We start from the raw sequence: 20,889 nt of genomic DNA, 5'->3' as shown, positions 1-20,889 counted from the left end.
GGTTCAGAAAATGGGAATTTAGAGTAAATGGGAAGTTTATTGCACTAAGCAAAATTAGTGGGAAAATGGTTCTGCAAAGTGTTGAACTAAAACTTAGGTCTCCTTTCTTTCATGTGGTTTATAGAGGAAGATTGGCTTACATCCACTCAGTTAGTGGTTGGTTCTCAAAAACTGCTAGATGAGTTTTGAATTGGTGGGTCACTTTTGTGAGTGTAAAGTATCTTCATGTATGTATATTCCTGCTGCATATGTTTCATAAAGGGAGAAAGATCTAATTAGATTCCAGGTTGTGTTACTCATGTATTATAAATTTCCATAAGGCAAGCGGAAAAGATAAACAGCTTACTCTAAGCATTAAGAAAACCTCTGAGGAGAAAGGTCTGTAACATAACCACTGTTGGTTAGCAGATGAATTTCTTTGGTGTTTTCACAAGAAAATGTTAAATAAAATGCTAGTTCTCCATAATTATGGGTGGGTGACTATGAGTCTGTCTACAGAAGAAAGCACAAACTTGGAAATTAACCACAATGAGAATTTGTGCACAAGAATTATTTGTAAAGCATATGGTTAAAAGACATCTTGGAGTATTTAAATACCTCTGGTATGCTCCAATAAGATCACTTGTGGTTTTGACAAAACATTTTAAGGCAGCATAACAAAGAACCACTTGTACAACTTTCCTTGCTTCTATGGGGTGGTTTGGGAAAGACAGTTTAAGCTGTCAAGCATTTTGGTAATTTGAAAAGTCATAATGCAAACTTTTGGAATATTCTTCATAATAAAATGAACCCAGTTGGAAGCCAAAAAGAAAAAAAAGGTAACAGTTTGTTTTTATTTTTTTTTATCTTTTTTTTTTAAGGCAGTTGGGGTTACGTGACTTGCCCAGGGTCACACAGCTAGTAAGTGTCAAGTGTTTGGTCTGAGGCCGCATTTGAACTCAGGACCTTCTGATTTAAGGGCCGGTGCTCCATCCACTGAGCCACCTAGCTAGCCCAATAGTTTGTTTTTAGATACACAATGTAACAAACATTTATAAGCATATACTATGTGCAGAGACCTAAGATAAGCATTGGAAAAGATACAAAGTCAATATATAACATCTCTGCACCCAGGGTGAGAGGAATAAGATGCTCAGATAGATAGACATAATATATAATAGTACTATATCCCATAAGTGCATTAAAAACTATGAAAATGAGTCAATGGTAGAGAGACTGCAAAAAGACAAGTACACTAACACACTACAGATGGAGTTGTGAATTAGACCACTTCAGAAATCAATTGATACCTTACATGAAGTCACTGGACTATTTTGTATCCTTAGATTCACTGATCCCATTACTACGCATATACTAGAAGTAGGTCAATGACAAAAAAGAAACATCTTGTAAATAACAAAATATTCATAGAATTTCTCTTTGTGGTAGCAAATACCTGGAAACAAAAAGGATGCCCAATAATTGGGAGATGTCTGACCTACGGCATATGTAAGTAAGACAAAACAAGAAATGATGAGGATTTCAACGAAACATGGAAAAACTTCTGGGAACTGATAAAGAGTAAAGCAAGCAGAACCAAAAGATCAATGGTTTCAACAACTACAATAATGTAAGTAGTAGTAGTAGCAGTAATAGCAGTAGTAGTCAGTCATACTGTGATGAATTGTAATGAACGGTCTTAGGACTGGAACTGATAAGGAAACAAACTTTTCTCCTCTTAAGAAAAGAGGCAAGAACAACAGGTATAGGATCTGGCTATGTCATTTGGCTATATCTAAATGTGGGGGATTTTTTCTACATCAAGCAGGAGAGAGTTAAGTAAAATTATAGTGTCAGAAAAAAAAACAAAAGAAAAAGCTATTTTGAAAAATGAGTGCATTTCAGAGTTACAAAACACTGCTAGCTGAAGAGGATTAGGAAAAACTTTCTAGACAAGGTGCGATTTAAGTTAGTATTTAAAGAATGAGTAAGGGGCAGCTAGGTGGCTCAGTGGATAGAGCACTGGCACCAGAGTCAGGAAGACCTGAGTTCAATCCAGCCTCAGACACATGACACACACTAGCTGTATGACCCTGGGCAAGTCACTTAACACTGACTGCCTTGCCAAAAAAAAAAAAAGAACGAGTAAAAGGAATCTACAGGTAAAGAACAAGAGGCAGGGCATTCCAAGTACAGGGAATTCTGAGCAACCTGACCAAAGGTACAGAAGGTTTAGTGACAGGAAGTTTACAATAAAGTCACTGAAAAATCCAGAAGAATGACCTGGAAGTCAGTAGCAATAAAGATGTGAAGAGTGGACAAACAAATTACAAAAACCTTTGAAGAGAAAAAGCCAGAGAGGGATAACAGCAGCTAAAGAATGTAAAGGCAGCAGCAGAGAATAAAAAAGTATTCTCTCCCTTCCTCAAGAACCTGTGAATCTAGAGTGATTGCAACTGAAGAGAAATGGAAGAGAGGTGGTAGCCTCAGGGGAAAGCCAGGTTTCCTTTAATACAAGGAGGCAGAAGCAATGCTCTTTGAAAGGTACAATGAAGTAGAAGCAATTTTATAAAAAAGCAGTAATTACAAAGGACATTACCTGGTATAAGCCAGGTAATGGGTAGCCCAAGTTGGTGTGGGCTATATAATAATTCCAAAAGCAGTCTGCCTTGTTAAATTTAGTTTTCCATCATGTTACTGGAATACATAGCACTACAGTAGAATATTAAGTGATATACTTAAAACTACTATTATTCTCTGAGTATTTAATTAGCTCAAATCTTCAACAAGGCACATAAGAAAAATGTCACTCACCGTTTCTGAAGGGAAGAATGGTGTGGGTAAATTCTGACTTTGTAACAAAATGCTTTCTATCACAAACGCTATGTGTTCTGCTTTAAGAACATCACCAGGATAAATAAAAGGAGAAACAAGAAGTAGAGCCCACTTATTTAAGTCATCAATGGACTAGAATGAAAGAGGAGAAAAAAAAAGGAAAAGATGTTAGATATCATTGCCATATTTCTATTATCATTATTCCAACAGTACAGTTCCAGGCAGTTCGAGCACAGGCATACCTCAGAAATATTGTGGATTCAGTTCAGGACCCACGCAATAAAGCAAGTAACACAATAAAGTAAGTCAAATAAATTTTTGGTTTCCCAGTGCATATAAAACTTATGTTTACATTATACTGTAGTCTATTAGGTGTACAACAGCACGATGACTACAAAAACAATGTACATATCTTAATTAAAAAATACTTTTGTTGTCCCCACCATGTTGTTGTCTCTTCTGCGGCTTCTCCCTCTTCTCTGGTTTCTCTGCCTGATCTCCTGACACTACTGAGGAGGGACAAATTTGCTCTTAGCAAGGAGGGTTCAACCCCTCCCCCCACCCCCACCCATCCTCCCTTAGTGATTAAGATGCTGTCATACATAAGGATGTTAACCTTGTCAGCCACGCAGATATACACTATTTTGACTGTCCAGCTGTTTACATTCTTTAACCTACTACCTGTAGAGGTAGACATTTTAGCATATAATTTTGAAAATATATCACAGACATTTGATGACTTTCCAGCAAGATTTGGTTATAGACTTCCAACCAAAGGTTTAAAGGGATTTTTGATAAACTCAAAACCACAGAATGCCTGGGAACCCACAGCAGCTCCACCACTGAAAGACAACTTCTCCAGTGTCTTCATTGTGTTAATTAGAAGACTTGACTGTAATTTTGATATTAAGGTTTTACATGCATAGAAAGCAGGATATAAAGTGGCCATATTACACAATGTTGATTCTGATGACCTAATTAGTATGGGATCCAATGACATTAGTATTTCTAAGAAGACTAATATTCCCTCTGTCTTTATTGGTGAGGCATCAGTTAATTCACTTAAAGATGAATTCACATATGAAAAAAATAGCCATATTGTTTTGGTTCTGAAGTTTAGCCTTCCTCTAGAATACTACCTAATATCATGCCTCATCACAGTGGGCATATGTTTCATCTTGACTGTCACCTTCATGACCAGAAAATTTGTATAGGACAAACATAGAGCTAGAAGGAATAGACTTCATAAAGATCAACTTAAGAAACTCCCTATACATAAATTCAAGAAAGGAGATGAGTGTGACATATGTGCCATTTGCCTGGAAGAATACGAAGATGGAGACAAACTCAGAATCCTTCCTTGTTCCCATGCATATCACTAATTAACTAAAACCAAAAAAACTTATCCAGTATGTAAACAGAAAGTTGTTCCTTCTGAAGCAGATTCAGACTCTGACACGGAGAGCAGTCAAGGAGAGAAGAAAGTCTCAGAACATACCCCTTAGATCATTAGCTTCTGTCAGTGCCCAGTGCTGCCATTTGGGGCTTTATCAGAATCTCATTCCCATCAGAACATGACAGAATCTTCAGACTACGAGGAGAAGGATGACAATGAAGATATTGATAGTAGTGATGCAGAAAGGTTGTCCAACGGCAGCCCAACGGTGACAGGAATTACAACATAGTAAATAAGGTTGGGACTTCCAACTCTATTCATCTTCATACCATGTAGGAAAAAAAACTGTTGACCAGCTTACCCCTTTATGTGTATTTAAGCATATACTTACATTGTCTATCACCCCCTTCAGTTACTTCTGTAGAGAGGAATCTTAGTGTGTTCTATGATTTAATCAGATTACATATATTTTTTTTAATTTTTTTTTTCTTAATCAGGTTTTCATCCACAAGAAGCACACTTCTTATTACTAAAGCAGAACATCATCAAGGTGCTGGACCTCAAGCACCATTCTCTTTCTGGAACGGAATATAGCCAAAAAATTTAAAAAAGAAAAGCCACTACAATTATGGCTTGCAGTGAAGACTTGATTACAGTATACAAGTGTATTTATTACCATGATGAATTCTGCTGCCACACCATGCACAGCCTAGCCCAATTTTCCGGAATTTTTGGTATCAACTTGTGGGTTTCCCCTAAACTGTCTTCATTATTGACAGATTAGGCCATTCAATATTTTTCTTATGAATACTGTAAAATGAAAAAGAAATATTTAGTAACAGAATTTTCTTTCCTATTCACAAATAGTATTTTAAGCCAGCAGTTTGAGGTGGAGTGCTGAAATTTTGATATTAAGACGGTTCTTATATTTAATAATGTTGAATATTGGTTTGATCCAGCAGCTAGCTAAACTAATATGGCCCCACATTTATACTGACTTAATTTTCAGGAATAAAGGACTGTGTATTTACGTGTGACCAAAGCAAAAAGATAGGCAACACTTGCATATAAATACTAACTAAAATTTTAGCAAATGTTCTGTTGATCTTCTGATCATATATACATATTTGTATATACATACGTGTATACACACACACACACACACACACACACACACACACACCCCTCTTAATAAAGAGCATCTTAGGCTAATCTCCTAAAAAAATACTTTGTTGCTAAAAAATGCTAACCATCATCTGAGCCTTCAGCAAGTCATAATCTTTTTGCTGATGTGGGTCTTCCCTAGATGTTGATGGCTGATGACTAATCAGGGTGGTGGTTGCCGTGGTGGCTGTGGCAATTTCTTAAAATAAAACAATGAAGTCTGCCACATCATTTGACTCCTTCTTTCACAAAATATTTCTCTGTAGCATTCAATGCTGCTTAATAACATTTTACCTGCCATAGAACTAATTAATCATAGTCAATCCTCTCAAACCCTAACCACTGCTTTATCAACTAATTTTATATAATATTATTCAATATTGTGCCTCAGGGAATAGGAAGGTCGAAGGACAGGGAGAGAGCCTGGAATGGCTTGTTGTTGGAGCAGTCAGAACACACATTTATTAAGTTCGCCGTCTAACATGGGTGCAGTTCATGGTGCCCCAAAACAATTACAATAGTAACATCAAAGATCACCAATCACAGATTACTATAATGGGTATAACAATAATGGAAAAGTCTGAAATACTGCAAGAATTACCAAAATGTGACCCAAAGACACAATGTGATCATGTGCTGTTGGGAAAATGGCACTGATAGATTTGCTCAACACAGGGTTGCCTTCAATTTGACAAAACAAAAAAACAAACAAAAAACCCACAGTATCTCAAAGCACAATAAAGCAAAGAGCAACAAAATGAGGTATGCTTTATTTCTAAAAAGAAAAAATTAGCCACTCGAATAAATATAGATAATTCAGCTCAACAAATGTTTATTAAATGACTACTATGTGCTGGTTACTAGGGCTAAAAAAATAAAAATGAAACAGCTCCTGTCCTCAAGTAGTGGGCCTCTTCCATTTATAAAAGTAGGACCAATTTCTCATGTACCACTCTTTAAATTATGCTAATTTACACAGCTACAAGATCCCTTCTTTATTGCACATTTAGCTATTTGTACTTAAGCAAAATGTCCTAAAACTTGGCTTTTATCCAGCCTCTTTCCTATTAGAAATATAAAAACATTTTAAAATGATAATCCTTGAGCATATTTACAAAAGAGCTGATGCAGAAAACATACAGAGCTAGATAAAATAATAAAACCACGCTGACTGGAACCACCTCAAATATATGCCATCTAATATCAACTGGGCCCTCACTGCAGCAAGAAAATCATTTTACACTTCCCTAATCAATTTTGTATCCCACTCACCATAACAGCTATTTCAAACCTTTGCATCCCTACAGCCTCCCCCGGCACCACCTCTCCCAAACCTCTGGGCTATGGACACAGATTCATACATCACTAAAAAAAAAAATTATGAACATTTGTATAAAAGTTCACCTTCCTCCTCTTCTCCTCATATCAGTCAGAAAACACTCTTCTCTATCTCCTCTTTCACTCCTGTCTCAAATAAATAGGTGACATTTCTCCTGGTTAAGACAAACCCCTCTCCATGCACCCTTAATCCTATCCCCTCCCATATCCAGAGATTGCCTCTACTATCATCCTCACACTCCCTCTCCAACTTTCAATCTCTCCTTATCTACTGGCTGTTTCTCTACAGCCAACAAAAATGTCCATGCCTTCCCAATCATTAAAAAAACTTTCATTCAATCTAACCATCCCCACTAGCTAACATCCCATATGTCTTCTCTTCTCTTCTCAGTTAAACTCTTTGACAAAGCTATCCATCTACACTATTGGCCTCTACATTTCCTCTCACTCATTTCTAATCTTTCTGCAGTCTAGCTTTTAACCTCATCATGCAACTGAAACTGCTCTCTACAATTTTGCCTCACGATCCCTTAACCACCAAGTCTAAAGGCCTTTTTTCAATCTTTATTCTTCTTGACTTCCTTGTGGCCTTTGACACTAACACCCTATCCTCCCAGCTACTCTCTCCTGGTTCTCTCCTACCTATCTGACTGCTCCATCTCAGCCTCCTTTGTTGTATCTTCATCCACATCACACTTCTTAACCATGGGTATCTCCCAAGGGTCCTTCCTGGGTCCTCACCTCTTGTCCTGATTTGGTGATATCATCAGCTCCAATGGATTCAACTGTTACTTCCATGCTTCACTGTCATAGGGCACATGGATATAATGTTGGTACCAAAAAGATGGGCATTTCATTTCACAGGAATGTTGGGATCATTAAAATAGCTCTGCAATTTCCTAAAGACAATCCTGGCCTGTTTTCTTTCTGTTCAACTTAAGATCTAATTCATTGTCCATGTATACTTCTGTTCCAGACATACATAATGATGGACAAACTTTATAGAGTGTCCTTCCAAATACATGTTGTAATATGGGTAACAGACATTCTTCCACCATTCAGTCTTTCCTATGTGGATGATCAGGCTCAACTCCTTTAAGTAGTTACAGATCTCTTCCAGTAGATTCTGTAATATTCTACAATTTAATGTAATCTGTACAATGTCATCAACAAACAGGAATATCTAAAGCACCTTGTCATCCACACGTGAAAAGTTCCTCTTCAATCTGGACTGTGAACTATATCTCCTTCACCACATAGAGAGACTTGGTCTCCAAAAAAACAAAAATTAATATCATAGCAATAGCAATAGAAAGTCATATGGAAGGTGTGATACATAACCAATAAGTAACTTCAAAGGGCAGGAGTAAAAGATGTCTTCAGGCAGTCCTATAAGAAGAAAAGATGAGCATATTATGTGGTGAGGGTAAGGAATGATAGGTAGTCACCCAGAGAGCTTCACTGGTACCTTCAAAATGTCAGGCAATACTAAGGAAGCCTTTCAACATATTGGGTGATGAACTTTAACAAGAACAAGGGTCAAGAGTCATACAGAATGGGCAGACACAGGAGGACTGTGATCTTTATCATTGGAGAGGACTTCTAATTCCACAGTTTATAGACTATTAATATATATACAATAAAATCTTTTCCTATGGTACAAAACCCATTGAATACATGCAGACTCAGATCTGAAGACACAGCTACAGTGTACTAAGTCTCAAACTACAACCTCCATGTGGTGTGTTACAGGGTGTGTACAGTGATGGAAGTCTATTGCTTCTACTATGTTGTCTGTCTCTTTGTTCTGAAGAGGATCAATAACATCACAGGGTGGTCTTGCCTTGCATGTGATTTGGATTTACATGAAGCAGAGTTGCAAAAAGTCATCAGCCACACTCTCTCTTCCAGAGTCAGTAAAGTCCAGTGGGTCTTAGATGTCTGACCAAGTTCTAGGTGCTCCACAGCACCTGCTTCCACCGCCTTCTCAGCCATTGGCATAAACTGTTCTCATCCACCAGAGGAAGTCTTCACATGCTTGAGGTAGACATCCCCCTAACTCACCAACAGGTTTAAGGCCTGTGGTTACCCTCAACCTGGATTAGCCCATCTGCTGAGATAGTTTTACTGTGAGGTCACTGTAAATGCTACAGCTTCTTGGAGCCACAGGCAAGACTTGGGTGAAGGTGGACACCAGAGGTGAATGAGCAGCCCTAAAAAAGGCATGCCAAGCCCTCACAGCAGAGGTGCTGAATACCTCATACTCTCACTATAGAGGAAACCTATGAGAAGATACCACCTAAGGGAGGTAAAGCCTGATAGATAAGAACAGACATACACAGAGACAAATGCTGTGGAGATTAAAAACAAGACTTGACAACTGGGATTGGATATATTGGGTGAGTGAAAGTGAGGAGCCAAGGATTATACAATGGTTGTGAAGCTGGATGACTAGAAAAATGATGATGTCCTTGACAGTAACAGGGAAATCTGAAAGAGAAGGCGGATTTGGGAATATGATGCTCAAACAGGAAAATATTGCTCAAATATTTTTAACAGTTTTCCACTGAATGAAAGCCAAACATTTTACATAGTATTCCAGGCCCTCCTAGAATTTACCTTTCCTGGCATTTACCTTCCAAATTTACCTTTCCTCAAATCATACTCCCTCACTCCACTCAAACTGTATTACTTGACATGATCTGAACATATCTTTTCCTTTCTCCACAATTTTACTCACACAGTTTTCAGATTTTTTCACATCCATAAGCAAAAGCCTGCCCATTTCTCAAGTCCTGGCATAAATGTCACCACTTTCATAGCTCCAATTAACAAGCCTTTATTAAGCATCTACTACGTGGACAGCACTTTGTACCTCTCCTATAGAATCTATTACATTCTAGCTTCTATTACTTACTTGTGTGTAAGTCCTACCTCCCTTTGTAGGTATGTAGGTTCTTTAGCCCTGGAACTGTGTTTGATTCTTCTTTGCATCCCATACAGTAATAGCTGAACAGTGATGTTGTCCCCATGAAGCAATTAAAATGTTGAAGAAATTCTAATATTTAAACAAATATTAAACACATAAGAAACATGTGTCACTGAAGACTGATAGCCATAAAAGATGGAAAATCACAAACTAAAGAAACACAGCAATTATCTATTAAAAGGTACATATAGAACCTAACCCAAATTATGTAAATAAATATATGCTTTCTGCCCAATTACGTCAGGAAGGTAAGTGATATGGTAGAAAAAAGACTAGATTTGCAATCAGCACACATGAGTTTGAAGTGCTTCCTTCTCAAATTCTCATAGCACTGTGCCTGACTCTCCTTGGCTTATTCTAGTCTATGCCATTATACTGATTTGTATATGTGGTATATCTCTTCTTTGTTACTGTAAGCTTTGTATGGGCAAGGACTCAGTCATTTTTCATTATATTTGTAGCACCTAGTAAATAGCAGGTTAGTAATGTATGTTGAAATGAAATTAGCATTAAAGCCAACTGCTGTGTTGTTGTTCAGTTGTGTCTGATTCTTCATGACCCCATTTGGAGTTTTCTTGGCAAAGATACTGGAGTGGTCTGACATTTCCTTCTCTAGTTCATTTTACAGATGAGGAAACTGAGGAAAACAGGATTAAGTGACTTGCCCAGGGTCACACAGCTGGTAAGTGTCTGAGGTCACATTTGAACTCAGGAGGAGGGGTCTTCCTGACTCTAGATACTCTAGCCACTGCACCACCTAGCTGCCCTTAGGGCCAACTATGTTAGTTTTAACTGAACAGTCAAATTAAGAAAAATTCAAAGAAAAAAACTACTCCAAATCAGCCCAGTTAGTACTCATTTAGCTATCTGGTTCAAAGATACTGAATCCACACTGAAAATCCAACAAATTTCTGATAATGAGTACATTTTTTCTATTTAGCTAAAGTAGAAGTAACTTGACATTTGCATTACAAATCCTCTCAATTGATCTTTTATGGGTAATAAGACCATTTGTGATTTTTCCCATTTAATATTTTGCTTTCTTGCAGACACTTGAAAACTGATCTCTCAATGTTCTTCAAATTGTGTCATAACATAGATTTCTTCTGTGTGTGCCTGGTCTGGTCCATTTGTTCTTTCCTTCTTTAATGTAATTTCCACTTCCTTTTATGGAGCACCTGGAATCACACCTGAGATCATAGACACAGAACTGAGAAGAAGCCTCAGATATCATCCAGTCTAATTCTTTCATTTTACAAATCAGGAAACAGAGTCCAATGAGCTGGAATTTGAACAAAGGACTTCTGACTCCAAATCCAAAATTCTTTCCACTATACCTCACTGCTGCTCTCCAATGTTAAGAACCCAAAATGTGGTGGTTCCACAGTCATGGATGATGAAAACAGTTTGTTGCACATATGTTCCATCATTCCCTATCCTCCCACTTCTGCATTAAAGTCATCAAAAAACAACATATGAGTTGACTTATTTTCAAAGATCCGGTGAGTTCTCCAGGGAATTTCTATTCCCATGCTGTGCAACAAATGTTAATATATTAAGCCTCAACTGGCTTCCCCACTGTCTTTTTGCTTTTGCTGATCATAAGCTGTTCAAAGCAAGATTATCAAATGTCCCAGAAAATTACATTTCTTCTTGCTTATGACTCTACAAAACCAACTCCGCCAACTCTTCTATTTGTGTAGGTACAAAGACTATAGGCCCTTGCATTTAACTACAACTTTTTGAACAATTCAGTTTCATTTACAATGACATGCCACTATACATATAGATATACATACACACACATACACATGTTTAACTCACATTTAGCATGCCAACAGTTAAATTAATATTCAGTTTGTTTTAAAACTGTGTAATCCTGAAGTACTTTCAAGCCCATTTTTCTGTCACCAAAAATAACAGAGAAAGGGATCTGAGTGTCCGAGTGTCACTTTGTAGCTTTCTTCATGGTCAATGAATTTGCCACCTAGTAGTTATTTAGAGATGAGCTTTCCCATGTTTGTTTAACCTTGTCCTCCAACTGCATGTTGCAAAGATCAGTGCATGAAGCCTTTACAGATCTAGAGAAAATGCCAGAACCTGCGCTCCACTAACATAACTTTCAAAAAAGTAGGGTCACATCCATACCACAATGAGGCACTGGAGGAAGATTTGAGAAGAGGTTTCCATTTCAAAGAGTCATTAAATCATCTAGTTCATCTCCTCACATTTTATAGATAAGAAAATTGAAGCTCACAGAAATTAAGTAACTTATTCAAAGTCACAAAGGTTGGCATTTGACCTCCGATCTTCTAATTTCAGTGTTCTTTCCAATGAGCCACACCGCTCTTCTTTCTGTCATTCAGCACTAACTTTTTCATGTAGCATTTTACACAAATCTTGATCCTTAATCAAATGAAAATAGTTTGTTTCCAATTCCGCACCCTAAATAGTATCAGACCTAAGCCCAACAAGAGTAAAATTTCTTTTGAAGAAACATACAAACTGTATAAAAAATTTCACAGCTATTTCGAGGTCACACAGCTGCCCAGTAAACGGCATAACAAAGTCTGGGTCTTCTGAGTACAAATACATGCTATTTCCACACCTCCAGACTCTTACATCCTTACGAACCCAGAGCACTAACAAATGCAGTTTATTTTCAATGGTGGCAAGTGCCTATAATTCACATAAACATAAAATATAAAGGCTGGGGAAAACACGGTCAAAGGTCATGTTACATTATCACCCTCCCACAAGTCGATAATAAAAACTCTCACTTTGTTTTATCATTTTACAAGTTTGCAAAAGCTTCACACATAATTTATGCCTCACAACAACCCTGTGAGATAGGTACTAAAGGTAGTATCATCCCCATTTTACAGATGAAAAAACAGAGGCTCGAAGATTTGCTCACAACCACACAGTTCCAAGTCCGACGCTATACCACTCCTGACAATGGGAAGCTAAGTACAGCCAACCTGTGTTCATCTAGCCCCGCCCCCCCCAATTCCACAACACACAACGAAAGAAGAAGAAACTACCTGGCTCTCGTCAATGAAGAAGACTCGGTTTCCCATCCTTAGGCAGACACTGTCCTCAGCGACCCCAGGGGCTCCGGGAGTCCCCGGGCTGGGCCTCGGCTGCTCCAGCTGCAGCTTGCTGCCCCCGCCGCTGCGGCAGAAGGTGAAGGAGCAGCGGGTGCCGTGCAGCCTGCGCACCGTGCTGCGGATGATGCGCGCGGGCCGCGCCGCCCACCGCGCCCACAGGTACAGGTAGCACAGCGTGATCAGCATGCCCCGCTCGGAACCCGGCCCGGGCCGCCGGCTCTGCCCCCGCCCCTCCTCACACCAGCGCCCGCGGCCGCTAGCGCTTCATGCCGCGGACTCCCCTCGCCCCCTTCCACTCAAAAGCCTCAAGTGCACGCGTGTAGGGGAAGCCACGAGGCTTCCGAAGCCTCTCCCCCCGCCCCGCCTTCCCCGCCAAAGTCCCCGCCCCCGTCCCCACTTTCGAAGGCAGCCTGCCGGCGAACCACTCACTGGGAGCAGGGGGTCCCAAGTCCCACTGCCCCCTCCCCCGCACAATCTCTACCACTTCCTCCCCGGCCCCTCCTCCTGCTCTGGTTGGCTCTGCTGAAAGAGAAAGCGCGATCCTGATTGGACCTCTCGGGGAGTGACTGGAACAGGCCACGCCCCCCCTCTCCCCGCCTCTCGGTAGGGGGAGGAGCCCAGGCAGGCCCGGAGGCTCCCGCAGTGCGTTTCTGCTGTTCCCCTCTCGTGTAAAATTGCCTATCTGATTTACCAGACTTACCTCTCTGGGCTATTTCCCGTAACCAAATCATAAAAACGTAGATTTTAAAAATATATATATTTGGATTTCTTTTGTATGTTTTCCCAATTACATATGTAAAAAATTACATTTTTAGGAAAAACAGTTTAACATTCATTTTCTTAATTTTGAGTTCCAAATCCTCTCCCTCCTCCGCCTATTAAGAAGGTAAGCAATATGATATCTATTATACATGTAAAGTCATGTAAAACATTTCCATGTTAGCTGTGTTGCAAAAGAAAACAAAAGAAAAGAAACTTTTAACAAAAGTATGAATTGTCTATCTAAATCAGCAGACTTACCTCTCTGGGCTGTTTCCCTTACTCAAATGATAGAAGCATAGATTTTTAAAATATATTTTATCTATTTCATTAATATCTTACCAATTAAATGTAAAAAAATTTACATTCTTTTTTTAAGTTTTGAGTTCCACATTCTCTACCTCTCACCCCTCCCCCACCCAGTGACAAGGTAAGCAACATGATATTCATTATACATATGAAGTTAGGCAAAACGCATTTCCATATTAGTCATGTTGCAAAAGAAAACACAAACCAAAAAAGGTGTTTGGTTTTGGCTGGGTTTTTTTTTTAAGTATGAGAAGCATAGATTTTAAGTCTTGGAAAGTATTTTAGTAAATACTTTACCTGTCTCAACCCCCTCATTCTAGAGTTGAAAATCCAACCTAAAAGAACATCCTCAAGTTTTTCTGCACAATCCAAATCATGGTGGATGTTTTATGCTGTCCTCCAGATCATTCTCCCTTCTTTATCAAGGATGGAAGGAAGAAAATAAGCACTTATTAGTCACCTACCATGTGACGAACACTGTGCTTGGGACTTTACAAATATCTCCTTTGAGTCTCATAACAATCCTGGGAGGCAGGTGCTATGAAACTGGGACAGACTGTGGTTTGCCCAGTGTCACAAAGCTAGTCAACTCTAAAGTACCACCTTAACCACCTCGCTCACAGATGTCCTCTTCTCAAAACAGTTCTAACTCCTAAATTTCAGTTTCCTTCAATTTCATCACTGTCTTCTTCACTTCACATCAACCACATGTAGGAAAGTCACACATGATCTCACCGTTATCCACAAGTATTTACTTTGATAGAAACTCTTAATGTTGCTCTGACCATAACCTCCTATCCATTCCACCTCACCTTCCATTCTACCTCTCCTTCTGCCTTACTTTTCCTAACGTATTCTTTGCCCACATCGAGACTTATATTTCCTCCATCCTTCCGTACTTTCTCAGGTCATTAGATCTGTTCTGACTTCACTTTCCCCCCTTTGCAATCTTAAACTAATAGCCATTTCAATTCTACACTGTATTCTGCTCTTGAATATTTCCTCTGTTATCCTAATAACCTTTCATGGCTTGCCAAATCTCACCACTAAATTACCATCTACCTCCTCTGCACTGCTCCCAGTACAACCCTTCCCCTGGGAGGGGTTGGAAGACAAAGAGGTATCATTGTTGGGAGGTGCCTTACTGTCTGAAGACAAGAGGGAGGTGAAAGTGTCTACCAAACCATAGAAAAAAGTGTCCATCTCCACAGAAGAAGGAAGGAAATCTCTCAGAGGCCTGCAATGCAGTAAAATTTTATAATTCCCTCTCCCCCATGAGGCTTGTATGACAGGATTGTATAATTGACTGGTGGGTCAGGGAATACTAGGTGGGTGTGGCACATGGTACCACAACAGTGATGAGCATCATCGATGATGCAGGAAGTGTTGACATCTTCACTGTAACCCTGATGTTTCTGGTGCTACTCCTGCTCAATGTCCTCATGTCTCTACATTGAGAGGCCCACTATGAACTACAAAGATTTCTCAAACTGCAAAATGGAGAAAACCTTCTTACCATATAGATCAGATCATTTAGATCTGGTAATCAGTCCTTCCAAAGTAGGAGTGAGGAGGAGTGGCAAAGCTTGGAATTTGTGGTCTTCATTCTCCCACATTCTCCACCTTCCATCAGCAACTCTGCTTGGTGGAAACTCCACAGAACATTATGCCTCTCCCAGGATAAGTGGATCACCTGAAATCTCATCCCCATGCAAACTGATTCGATTTTTTAAACTAACATCCTCTTAACTCACTCAGTTGTCTGTCCTAATTGGAGTGCTAAAGTAACAAATGCCCCCCAAAGCCTTCCTTTTTAGAAGGTTGAGAACTTTCCAGGTAACCATTTTACATCAGGGGCTCTCCATGGTTTCAATTCCATGGAACTTCATGTTCCACTCTGGATACCCCCTAGGACTCCATTTATACACACACACACACACACACACACACACACACACACACACACACACCCAGTACTCTCAGCTTCCTTTTGTATGTTGTCTTCCCCATTAGACTGTAGGGCAAGGACTTTCTTTTTCTTATTTGTATCCCCAGCCCTCAGCACAGTGCCTGGCAAATAGTAGATGCTTAATAAATGTTTATTGAATTGAAATGAGATCACTTTCAGGGAGGTGCAACATTCTTTGTTTTGTTTTTGCTATTGTCATATGTGTACTGCCCATATGAGACAGATATGTCCTCATGAGTTCCCTAAATGCAGGTCATGGAGGAGGCATTGATAGACAGCAATGGAATCTTACTCACCCTTCTATAAAAGGAGACAATGATTCCTGCCTTAAGAAGAGCAAGAGATGGGCCATGAGACTAGACACTCTTTCTTCAGTCTTTGAGAAAGGCAGTTATTATAGAATTATAGCTATCACACCTCTAAATATTGCTACCCTAGGTGCATAATTTTGGTTCAAAACAAAAAGCCACTTTCCTGGTTTTTATCCTTTAAAGGGGAAAGGATTATACCAAGCTTAAACCTACAGACTTAACTCCTTCCCACCAAATTTTGGTTGGTAAATCATAAGTAGTGAAAAAAATCCATTTTTCTAAGCTGATGGCAAACAAAAATCAGAGGAGTTGTATAGATTATGCCAGAAATGGAGTGAATGAGCTCTCCCTCTGGGAATGAGATATCTTGGCTCAAACCAAAGGAGAGGCTTCAGTCTCACACAAGAAAAAAATTCCTCTAAGTCTCTAGTAAGGCAAGCTAGAAATCAGGGAAATGTTAAAGAGCTAGTTTACTATATATGTCTGCAGCTTCCAAAGTCTATCTGTCTGTCTTTGGTGACTGTCTCTCTTTCTCTCTGGCTCTCTCTCTTCTCTATCTGTCTCTCTGTCTGTCTGTCCGTCTCTATACATATATATGTATGTGTATATATGTATATGTGTGTGTGTGTGTGTGTGTGTGTGTGTATATATATATATATATATATATATATATATATATATATATATATATATATATATATCTTTCTCCATACCCCACCCCTTGCCCACCTGTCTAGAATTAATCCTGAAGAGAAGCTGGCACCTCACATGTCCTCTGGAAGTATAAAAGTCTTTCTTCTCCCAAAAGCTCTAAGGCCAACTCTATCATGCAAGCATGCCACCTTGCATTAGTTAGGTGGCACCATGGATAGCATGTTCAGCCTGGATTGAGGAAGACCTGAGTTGAAATCCAACCTCAGACACTAGCTGTGTAACCATGGGTAACTCACTTAATCTCTATTTGCCTCAGTTTCCTTATCTGTAAAATGGGAATAATAATAGCACCTACCTCTCGAGATTGTTGTGAGGATCATTGGCTTGTGAGCTCCTTGAGGGCAGGGACTATCTTTTGCCTCTTTGTGTATGTCTAGTACTTAGTACAGTACCCAGCACACAGTAAGCATTTAATAAATACTTGTTTCCTTCCCTTCCCCTTCTACCAATCTGAGGTCACATCAAAGCAGCTACATGGAAATCCTCCAAGCTTAGTGGGCAACTTGGATTGCACTTTTGTTTCTATTTTTGTTTTCCTTTTCCTTTTCCTGTTCCTCCTTTAGTGTAGCCTATATCTGGCATTTTGAATCTCCAAGGTCAGGGTTGAACAGAAACAGCCCTAAAGTCATTTTAAAGACGTTAAGACTTAAGGACCTTACCATCAAGGGATAGAGAATGGTAACAAAAATATCCTAACTCCTCCACCCCATGGAAGATAAGGTAGTTTTTCCTTAGAAGATATTGAAAGCATTTAACCTCTCTGACTCAGTTTACCCACTTATAAAAAGAGAATTGAATAAATGACTTCTAAGAGCCATTCCAGCTAGAAATTTACACATTTATGATCCCTTGGCTTCCATGGTGCTATCCTGATTCTCTGCCAACCTCTTTGACCAAAGAAATAGTATACAGACAGGAGTTAAAAGAAAGCAAGAAAGGGGAGATGGAAAGTGGGGAACGGATTAATCTATCAGTTAATGAATCAATTTGTTGTTGTGTAAATTGGTTCTGCTCACTTCACTCTGCATGAGTTCATACAAGTCTTCCTAGGTTTCTCTGAAACTGACTCAGACCATTCCTTATGATGCAATAGTACACAGTTACATTCATTGAAATCATTCAGCTGTTCCTCAATTGTTTACTCCCTTAGTTTCCAGTTCTTTGCTATAACAAAAGAGCTGTTATAAATATTTTTGTACTTATAATTCCTTTTCCCCTTTCTTTAATTTTTTTTAGCCATAGGCTTAGTAGGTCACTAAGTCAAAATGTATGCATACAGTTTAGTGACTTTTGGAGCTTTATTACAAATTTGCTTTCCAGAATGGTTGGACTAATTTACTAGTGTACCTATTCACCTGCAGCCCCTCCAACAATTGTCATTTTCCCCTTTTGTCTTTTTCCAATCTAATGTTTAGATGCTAAGTGTTGCGGATACAAAAAAAGGCAGAAGATAGTACCACCTCTCAAAGAACTCACACTCTAGGGGCAAGACAATGTGAAAACAATTGTGTATAAATGACATATATACATACATGTATATGTATGTATCTACACATACATAAATATTATATATATTAGCTGAGACTTGAAAGAAGTCAGGGAAGCCAGGAGGTGGAGATGAGGATGAACAGAGTTCTAGGAACAGGGGAGAGTGTAAAAATGACCAGAGTCAGGAAATTGAATTTCTTATTCAAGGAACTATAACAAGGCCATTCTGGATCTGTCTCTCTCTCTCTGTATGTGTGTGGGGGGGGAGGATGGTAGGGGTGATATGATGTAAGGTAAGAAGACTAGAAAGTTAGGAAGAGGTCAGCTTATGAAAGTCTTTGAATGTCAAACTACAAATTTATCTTATCTCAACTTATCCTTCATTAATCCATTTATTCTTCCCAGATTGACTTCTCCTCAGTCTTTTCCAAACCTTCTCCTAGAATTCCCAACTCCCCTCAGTGTCATCCCCCAATCAATTCTCTTCTGCTCCAGTCTGAGAAGAAAAGGTTTCCCTTCTTGCCAAGGATCATCCCTCTATTTGCGTTCTACCATCATCATTCAGTAAACTCCCCTTTGAGGTTTATTACATCAGAATCACCTTATTCAAATCCTGGTAGCAGTTATCTACTAGGCATCAGATGATTGTCCCTGCTTTCTCATGGAGTTCTAAGTTGGGAAAGGGAACCTTGCCCCTTCCATTGTATCCTCTAATTTTTAACTTCTTATCCACAGACATCTCCATGGATGCCTACAAATGTGCTTAGATCTCTTCCATCTTTTAAAAAAAAAACAAACAAAAACTCTTTACTCTCCCTATCATCCCCCTCAAGTTATCTCATATTTCTCTTCCTTTTCACAGCCAAATTAGAAAAAAGTTGTATATACTCATTACCTCCACTTTCTCACCTTCTACTCACTTCTCAATCTTTTGTAGTTTGGCTTCCAACCCACACTGAACCAAAACTGCTCTCTTCAAGTTCTCCTGTGATATTTTTATTGCTAACTTCAATGGTTTTGACAGCTTCTCAGTGGAGGCCTTGGTTAGCCTCCTCTGGGCAAGAGAGGGGCTCCTGTCTCCAGATGGGTGTGGGCCTAATGGCTGCCTCTGGCCAAGGGCCCCCAAACACCTCAGCTCTCTGGCATAGATTCTTGACTGAGGTCCCAGAGGCTGCATTGGAAAACAGACACAGGTCTGTTCTTCCCTTTCCCACCTCCTCACCTCAATGAGCCACCAGGACTGAGATCTTATGCCAAAGAAAGCTCTTTCTGTTGTAGACATTTTCATTTCTTCTTTAGAGCAATAAATCTCAATATAGAGACGTATAATTCTTAAAAGGGCCATGGTCTAAACTCTGGGAGGTAGTTTCATGTTTGATATTAAATAATGAAATATGCTCTAAAAGTACCTGTTCAGAGTAAATCAATGATGAAAATATAAATAACACATCTATACAATATTTTTTTGGTAGGGCAATAGTTTTTTTTTAATAAGAGAGATGTTTATTACCTCTTCATGTCTTGAGATGTTTATGATTGTTGATCATTGTCAAATTTATGATTTTAAAAAAGTGCTTTTTTTTTTAGCACTGGATATTAATTTTTTTAATTATTATTCTCTTCCTCCTTCCCCACCCACTCTCATTGAAAAGGCAAGCAACTCGATACAGGTTATACATGTGTAGTTATGCTGTGAAAAACTATATTTCCCTTCATCCTATCCTGCCCTCCATTTATTCTATTCTCTCTTTTGACCCTATGCCTCCTCAGAAGTGTTTGCTTCTGATTATTCCCTCCCCCAATCTGCCCTCCTCTCTATCATCCCCCTACTGTCTTGTTCCCCCCCGCATTCTCCTATAGGCTAAGATAGATTTCCATACCCAATTGAGTGTGTATGTTATTCCCTCCTTAAGCCAAATCCTACGAGAATAAGATTCACTCATTCCCTCTCACCTTCCTCCATTTCCGCTCCACTGTAAAAGCCTTTTCTTGTCTCTTTTATGTGAGATAATTTACCCCATTCTACCTCTCCCTTTCTCCTTCTCCCAGTATAATCCTCTCTCACCCTTTAATTTAGAGCAACAGTTTTTAAGCATACAGGATAACATTATAAGGTTATTTTAACTATTTGTGACCTGGTATATTCTTAGATTAAAATGGCAGTTCTATACATGTGGTCCCCAGATGAAGAACATGCTATAAGTTAATGTTTTAAATGCAAAAAAAAAGCTTCTATCACAGAAATTAAACACCTTTTTGAAGTTTGTAGAAAAATATGTTCTGTAAACAAGGAGTAAAATTGTGGTGTTCTAAATTTTGTAGAGAATGAATACCAGGTTAAGTTATAGTGAAGTAGAAGACTGACAAATACTACAACTTTTGAAAACAGTGGATCAATCAGCAACACTCTACTTTAAGACAGAAGAATAGCTGTGTGCTACAAGCAAAATTTGGTCTCTTGAAATCATATCCATCTTTATTTAGTGTAAGCTTGGCTTCAACCAAGTTTGTGCATGTTATGCTTCTAA

At 39.0% G+C, this 20,889-nt stretch overlaps 1 protein-coding gene and 1 pseudogene across 2 annotated transcripts in view; one reads left to right on the top strand and one right to left on the bottom strand.

Moving 5' to 3' along the window:
- HLCS (holocarboxylase synthetase) overlaps positions 1–13,120 on the bottom strand; it is a 219,029-nt gene extending 205,909 nt beyond the window's left edge. The window contains exons 1-2 of one of the 2 annotated variants that reach the window (XM_020995950.2): positions 12,746–13,120; positions 2,794–2,946 (exon numbers count right to left, since the gene is read on the bottom strand). In XM_020995950.2, the coding sequence (XP_020851609.1) occupies positions 2,794–2,946; positions 12,746–12,997 (405 nt within the window). In that variant the 5' untranslated portion in view covers positions 12,998–13,120. The remainder of the gene's footprint in view (positions 1–2,793; positions 2,947–12,745) is intronic. The other variant, XM_020995951.2, reaches the window with a different exon arrangement.
- LOC144454210 (E3 ubiquitin-protein ligase RNF13 pseudogene) lies at positions 3,798–4,546 on the top strand (annotated as a pseudogene).
- Positions 13,121–20,889: the final 7,769 nt, after the last annotated feature.

This window comes from Phascolarctos cinereus, unplaced genomic scaffold (genome assembly GCF_003287225.1).
Source record: "Phascolarctos cinereus isolate Bilbo 61053 unplaced genomic scaffold, phaCin_HiC Scaffold_726;HRSCAF=1367, whole genome shotgun sequence".
NCBI lineage: Eukaryota > Metazoa > Chordata > Mammalia > Diprotodontia > Phascolarctidae > Phascolarctos > Phascolarctos cinereus.
Note: the sequence above shows the minus strand (reverse complement) of the source record. Positions and strands in the feature narration are given on the sequence as shown.